Source organism: Apium graveolens, chromosome 8 (assembly GCF_009905375.1).
Source record: "Apium graveolens cultivar Ventura chromosome 8, ASM990537v1, whole genome shotgun sequence".
Lineage (NCBI taxonomy): Eukaryota > Viridiplantae > Streptophyta > Magnoliopsida > Apiales > Apiaceae > Apium > Apium graveolens.
Window position 1 is genome coordinate 13,167,234 of NC_133654.1, and position 6,652 is coordinate 13,173,885.

At 34.9% G+C, this 6,652-nt stretch overlaps 1 protein-coding gene across 2 annotated transcripts; it reads right to left on the reverse strand.

Moving 5' to 3' along the window:
• Positions 1 to 1,639: 1,639 nt before the first annotated feature.
• LOC141677335 (phosphatidylinositol 4-phosphate 5-kinase 1-like) lies at positions 1,640 to 6,378 on the reverse strand. 2 transcript variants are annotated; one of them, XR_012557385.1, is made up of 9 exons: positions 5,092 to 6,378; positions 4,766 to 4,930; positions 4,483 to 4,648; positions 4,195 to 4,305; positions 3,902 to 4,095; positions 3,675 to 3,805; positions 3,495 to 3,588; positions 2,274 to 2,854; positions 1,640 to 1,828 (listed from the first exon to the last, which is right to left on the reverse strand). XR_012557385.1 is itself a non-coding variant. In XM_074483216.1 (8 exons), exons 1-8 carry the CDS (start codon positions 6,129 to 6,131, stop codon positions 2,572 to 2,574), a joined length of 2,184 nt encoding a protein of 727 aa, XP_074339317.1. In that variant the 5' UTR covers positions 6,132 to 6,378; the 3' UTR covers positions 2,127 to 2,571. The 2 variants fall into 2 exon arrangements, 1 of the variants encoding a protein (XP_074339317.1); XM_074483216.1 differs by lacking the exon at positions 1,640 to 1,828 and having other exon boundaries at positions 2,127 to 2,854.
• Positions 6,379 to 6,652: the final 274 nt, after the last annotated feature.

Consider the following 6,652-nt stretch of genomic DNA (forward strand, 5'->3'; position numbering starts at 1 on the left):
ATTACTTCATCCATGTCCTCGGGTAATACGCTTATGTTTACTATTCAGTTAGATTAAATTCACTACAGTAATTTTAACTTTTGATTTTTAAATTAATAAATGTATGTTCAGTATTTACAATAATCTACACTTATATATATTTAATCAATTTTACTAATTTCCATTAATTATTTTCTTTTTCCTTTTTTATCTGCCTTACAATATCAAAATTTATTTAATATTATATCTATCATCAATTACATTATATAATTGAGAAAATTATAAAATTATGCTTGCTCCGAAAATTCGAATGATTTCTTTCTTATACTATATTTTCAAAATATTTTTATTTTCATTTACAGTTGATGCGCTTCTTCTAATAAACTAATATTCACCGATTCTCTGCTTCTCATTTCTCCTTTGTTCTTCTCCTCATTTTTATGTTCTTCAATTCACAATTTTCACTAATCCCCCCCTCAAAATTATTTTATTAACAGAACAATTCATCAATTTATTTTATAATTTTAGATTTTAATAAACAATATAACTTATAATGTTCATAATCTGTGTGGAACTACTTCAAATATGCTGAAATCATTATTTTATTATATATCTTATAAACTATATATGATAAACATATTAATAATATATGTTCGATATTAAATTATTTTAAAACATATTTATATATAAAATTAAAATATAAACCCGGGATCTGCCGGAGAACTAGTGCAGTAGGCAATCTAAATCATCTACGCCCTTTGCTCCTTAGTACCAATTAATTTTTCTTTTATAATTTTGTTTATGACAATGTTGTTGTATATAGGGGTGTACATGGTTTGGCCAACCCGACCAATCCAAACCGAACCGACCCTATTTCGGCCGAACCAAATCGATTTTTTTCAATCCGATATATAGTTTGGTTGAAAAAATGTCAACCCGATTTAATTGGGTTGGATATGGTTTTTGATAATTTTAAACCAATCCAACCCAACCCGATTAAAATTTATATGTACATGCTAATAAGTTAATCCAAAATTATGTTTAGTTCATTTACATAGATCCATATATCTCTAACTCTAAATGTAACTTATAACCTCCGTGTTCATAGTTCATTTCGTAACAACAATAGATGTTTGATTAGTGTTATATTTTTTACATTTATGATTCATTCCAATATATAAAGCGTAAGCAATATTATTAGTACTTTTGATGTCGAAAATTAGATATTTAAAACTATTTAATATGGAGGATTGTAATATTGTTTTGAACTATTTTCAAGTGTTTTAAACTTTAAAACCTTATGTTTTATTATAATTTTTTATATTAATTTTGTATATTTAATAAACCGATCAAACCGATCCAAACCGAACTAAACCGAAGTATACAAATTGGTTTGAGTTACAAATTTAAACGGTTTAGATTGGGTTGAAATTTTAAAAACCCGAATTAATTGCGTTGAGTTGCTAAATTCTCCCGACCCGCCCAATCCGATCCGTGTACACCCCAGTTGTATATCATTGTATAGCAATGCTGTTGTGGGGACCAAAACCAAAGTTGGGTTGATTGATTGAATCTCTCAATCCACTATTTTATCAACTATACTACAATTTTTATCCTTACCGGGGAATCTCAGTCTTGTAAAATAAGTAGGTAGTTAACGAAAGGAAAGATTATTTTTTTTTAAAAAAAATGGTAGTAAAAGATTACACTGCAAAAGGAGGGGAAGAGTATGTGAACAAAGTGAGGAAAAAACAAGAAACCCCAGCGCATCTCCCCTCTTTGCTTTCTCCACTCTTCATGTGCTTCAAGCCTTCTACTGGTCCTCTCTGTCTCTGCCCCCCTTCTTTCACTGCACCATAAAGATAAAGCTTATGAGACCCCCCCCTCCCTCAATTTCTCTCTATTCTGATAATCATTTTTATTGTTTGTAATCCTATACATTTATAGTATATACCAATTAAACATAGTGTATAGAAACTCTCTCTATAGATGTTCATATTCATTTTCATATATAAAGGAAGAGACTGCATTGGTCCACACGTTTAATTTACTTCCAAAAAATGTCCCCAAAAAAAATTTCATTATCCACTCCACCCCAGCCCACCCCACCCCAACTTTTTCTTTTCTATATGGCATAAGCTATACACTTCTTAACAAAATGTTTTAATCTCCTTTATGGAAAAATAATCAATTCATTTCCCAATCCTCTTCCCTACTATCTTTTCAAACCTTGGCATTCCTCAGTTATCACAACAACAACAAAATTATAAAAAAATTAATAGTAATAATCCTACTCATGATCCAGCTTTCCCTATCCCCTTTGAATGTACATGGCAGTTGCTTCCCTTCACACCCATGGCTGTCCTCAAAATTCAGCCATTGAGTAGGCAACCCTTGTTGAAGATCTTGTTCAATCCCAAGGCAGAAGGACACTCAGTGCTGTCTAATCCTCCCCCTCCAACCAATAATATATATTTTCTATTACTTCTACGAGCCCCTATTTTTTCCAGGTTTCTATTGCTAAACAGATTCTAGATTTAAAGATGAATCTTCATAGCACTGGGCTTGAATCTCAACTCAAGTTTTACCGAGTCACCCATCTTCAACAAAGATTCTCCCGACAAAATCTCTAAATCTCTTTGAATATAGCTTTGGATCCACAGCTGAGATTAAGGTCGGGTCAACTTGCAATGATTTGTATGCATGCTCCAGCTTTTTGCTTATATCATAGTCTTGTAAAATGTCAATGATCCCAAAGTACAGAACCACTTCATATGTTTCACCACTACCAGGACTGTACTGATCAAAATCACTTTGTCGAGCCACTCGTTCAGCCCTTGCAGGCATATTAGCTCCCAATCTGATCAGTGGTTTCCTATAAAGCATGTATAAATTCATGTTCAGAATACGTGTCTATTTTATTGCATAGGTGTGAAAAAAGTTCACTAGAACATCAAGTTTGGCATATAATGGTCTACGATTGATATGATTACATGAATTTAATGAGATTTCATCCTCATTCAGATATACTCCAATGTGCTAACTAATTGTTTACATGCAAATGCCCTTGTATAGAACTTGTAACAGCGAGGCTATCAGTTAAAGGCTTAAAACATCCCAACTGAAGTGTACATCTAGTGACAACCTTAGATAAAAAGATCTTTAATAACCATATCCTTATCTTTGTTATCAATACGAAAAACAGACTCTAAATAGATGAACCCCACAACAGCTGTTGCCTTATGAACTATATTAACATATTGCCAGCCGAAGTTTATTTAAGTTATTCAACCACCAAAATGATATTCAATGTAAAAGGAATAATTAATAGCCAAAAAGAGGCATTATATCATACCATGGTTTACAACTGCCAGAATGAAATCTACTATTGCATGTTAAAGATGTGGGACGAGCAACAATCCTATGAACTTATCAACTATATTTTCTCAAACTCCTATTTCCTTGAGTCTACTAATATTAAATCAACCTAGACAAATTTTAAGACAAGTAAATACCGGCCAGCTAGTACACGATCCATGTCCTGTAGCTCTGCTTCAAGAAAGCGGCATCCCCGCATAAACTTTTCATTCTGGTATGAATCTTTCTTTCCTGTATAAGGAGACACATTCGTAAAAAGAATGCTTCAAGTCCAATATATTTACTAAAATACGTTAATCAAGAAAACATTGAATTACCATTTCGTAATAAAAATGGGGACAGGCCCATTTTATCTCCAGTATTGTCATCACGGAAGTGAAGACCAACTAAAAGACTATAATCCATGATTTTTTCAGCTTCTAAAAACTCACAATCGCGATCAATTTGTCTGAAGCAAAACATAAAAACAAGTCCCAACCAAATTATAAGCAACAGAAGAGTGGCAACACTACGCTCATTTTAAATCTTAATTTTAGTGACTTACTTGATCATATCATGGAACCAGTTCCGCTGGAGGCGGAACACATAATTTAGGTCAAGGTCCTTGAGAGTGGTAGTCTCATCAATTTCTTCCTCTGGCTTATCTGTCATGCGGCCATGAGATGATCCTTTCAGGTCAAACCGTTTATGTAATCGATACTCTGAGCAGAACAAATTGCCCATGACAATGAACCTCGTCTATTTTCGATCAAAGAAAACATGTTCAGAAGTAGGAATAAACAATTCCTGAAAACCTACTAGAATCTAATACTTTAGAGACCAACATTTATCACATACCTTGACTCCACCAACTGGTTTAACACAATGGACACCGAAGAACTTCGTGATAAGGGAATTTTCGTAGCGATAAACATGTTTGTAGTAATTTGGAAGCATCTTAATTAGAACCTGATAAAACAATATGCCAAACTTCAACTTTATTTGTTGACTTTATAATAAATTTAGAAAGGGCGGCGAAGGATGATAACTGACATGTTAAACATTCCTATAAAAAACCTTGTCACTGTCTTAAGAAGTTGTCACGTTAACAAAAATTAACAATGAAAAGTCAAAGAAATAGATAACCTTGACTTCAGATTTCTTCACGGTTTTGATCATATATCTATCATCTTGTGTCAAATAAAAAAAACTTCCACTCTTTCCCAGAGAAGAAAGTTCCCGAAGTGCATCATTTCCGCATATAGCAAGCATATATTCAGCTGGATCAACTTGAAACATAATCCTCAAATGTCTGTATACCCCGAAGAAAAAACAATTAGCAATGTACTATTACATAAATCACAAATTTGAACAAACAAAACAATAAAATTTAACAGCAGGACTCTACACATTCGAAATAAGTTAATACCTAAACACAACAGGACAATAGTCTTTCCAGCGGAATTCAGCGGATGGATGAGGTGGTGTCATCTTTGATCCTTCTGTTGGAAACCTAGTCCAGAACTTTTCTTGAGGCTCAAAATCATTACGCTTAAGATCTCTAACTATTGAAGCATGCATACCGACTGAATGCCTGCATAAATTCCCAAATGATCTACCAGATGATCAATCATGAAAACAGAATACAAACAAATATGTAATCCGGCATTCATATATATAAACTTGCATAGACAGTGTGAGTAACAGATCTACCATACAATAGCATAAACAAAATACAAAAGAAAAAAATCTCACCTGATCCCCAACTGGAGATTAAGCATCAAATCATAATTCTTATGTCCTTTAAATATCATATGTCCGGGTTTCTTAACTTCCTTGTTAAAACAAGGATTCCTCCTAAACTTCCCAATATCATCCTTCCCCAAGAAATTAACATCTCTATACAACATAGTAGCCTCTACATTATCTAAAATATCACAAGTAATATCCCCCGCCTCCCCATCCGATTCCCAAATACAAATCCTTGGAAAATTCCTGTCATTCAAAGTCCGTCTGGCAGCCTCCAAAATCAAACCATGAACAAACACATCCTCCTTGGAATTCCCCTTGTCATTCTCCCCACCACTCCAGGGATGTAAAACCTCATGAGTCCAGCTCCCAACATAACAACTTCCATGGGACCATGTAAACAGGCCATTCCCATTAGGAACCCCATTCTCCCAATGACCATCATACCGATTCCCATTCCGCCAAACCAAAACACCTCTGCCATTAATGAAACCATTCCTCCACTCCCCTACATACTCATTCCCATTCCTCCACACATACTTGCCATGTCCATCTTGTAAATTCTTCTTCCAACTCCCCTCATAATAATCACCATTCTTATATCTCTTCATACCATACCCATGTTTCCTATCATTAACCCACCCGCCACCATAACTATCACCATCGGATCCAGTATAAGTACCAAACCCATCCATCCCACCCGACTTGAATTCTCCCTCGAAAGTGGCACCAGATGGCCACCACAACTTTCCTTTTCCACTGGCCTTTCCTTTTTTCCACTCGCCTTCGTACACACACCCGTCGCTCCATAAGTACTTTCCTAATCCGTTTCCCGACAACTTCCCCATGTACATATCTCCCTTGGCTTCCGACCAGGTCTCAGCAGCTCCGCTAGAGCGACAGAGCGTCGGTCTCACGCGCCGAGTCGTGGCCTGAGATCGGCTCCGGCTCACACTCACTGGCTTGACCCACTCAGTTTCTCTCTCTACAAATCTCTCTCTATCAGTTTCTGTAATTATAGGTGTTGATAACACTTGTTCAGGCATAGTTACGGGCTTTGAACTTACTTTCTCGCTCTAGAATGCCGCCGGAGAACTAACCGGCATTCCGAATTTTTGTAGTATATCTATATACGATGAGCTTGTATGTAGGGGAATAGCAAGGACAGAGACCAGAGAAGAGAGAAAAATGAAGATGGAATGTAAATATTCCAGACTTTTAATTAGAGAGAGAGTTTGTGTGTGGTCGGTGAGGGGTTACTACTTACCAGTAGTAAAATGTTAGTTTGTGTGAGATTTATTAAGAGCCGCCGGCATTACATTGGAAAATGTTGTCAAAAATACTCCCAAGATAACGGATAAATTTCATTATCTATACTCAACTCATTACATGATAGATAATGAAATTTGGAATAAACATTATCCATGCTCCCTCCGTCTCAAAATATATTTTCCTTTGACTTTTTACGCGTATTTTAAATTATATAAAAGTCACAATTTCGTATAATTTTTTCTAAAATTGCTTTTCTTGAATTAAAATTTAATATGTATACTTTTATTTAAAAAAA

Bases quoted from the DNA above. Each gene is read 5' to 3' on its own strand.
- LOC141677335 (XM_074483216.1), bottom strand. From the start codon at position 6,131: ATGCCTGAACAAGTGTTATCAACACCTATAATTACAGAAACTGATAGA. The intron at 4,096-4,194 runs GTATGTGATAAA...GATCGAAAATAG, and splicing joins AACCAGTTGGTGGAGTCAAG to ACGAGGTTCATTGTCATGGG. The intron at 3,589-3,674 runs GTAATTCAATGT...CTCCTTATACAG, and splicing joins CCCATTTTTATTACGAAATG to GAAAGAAAGATTCATACCAG.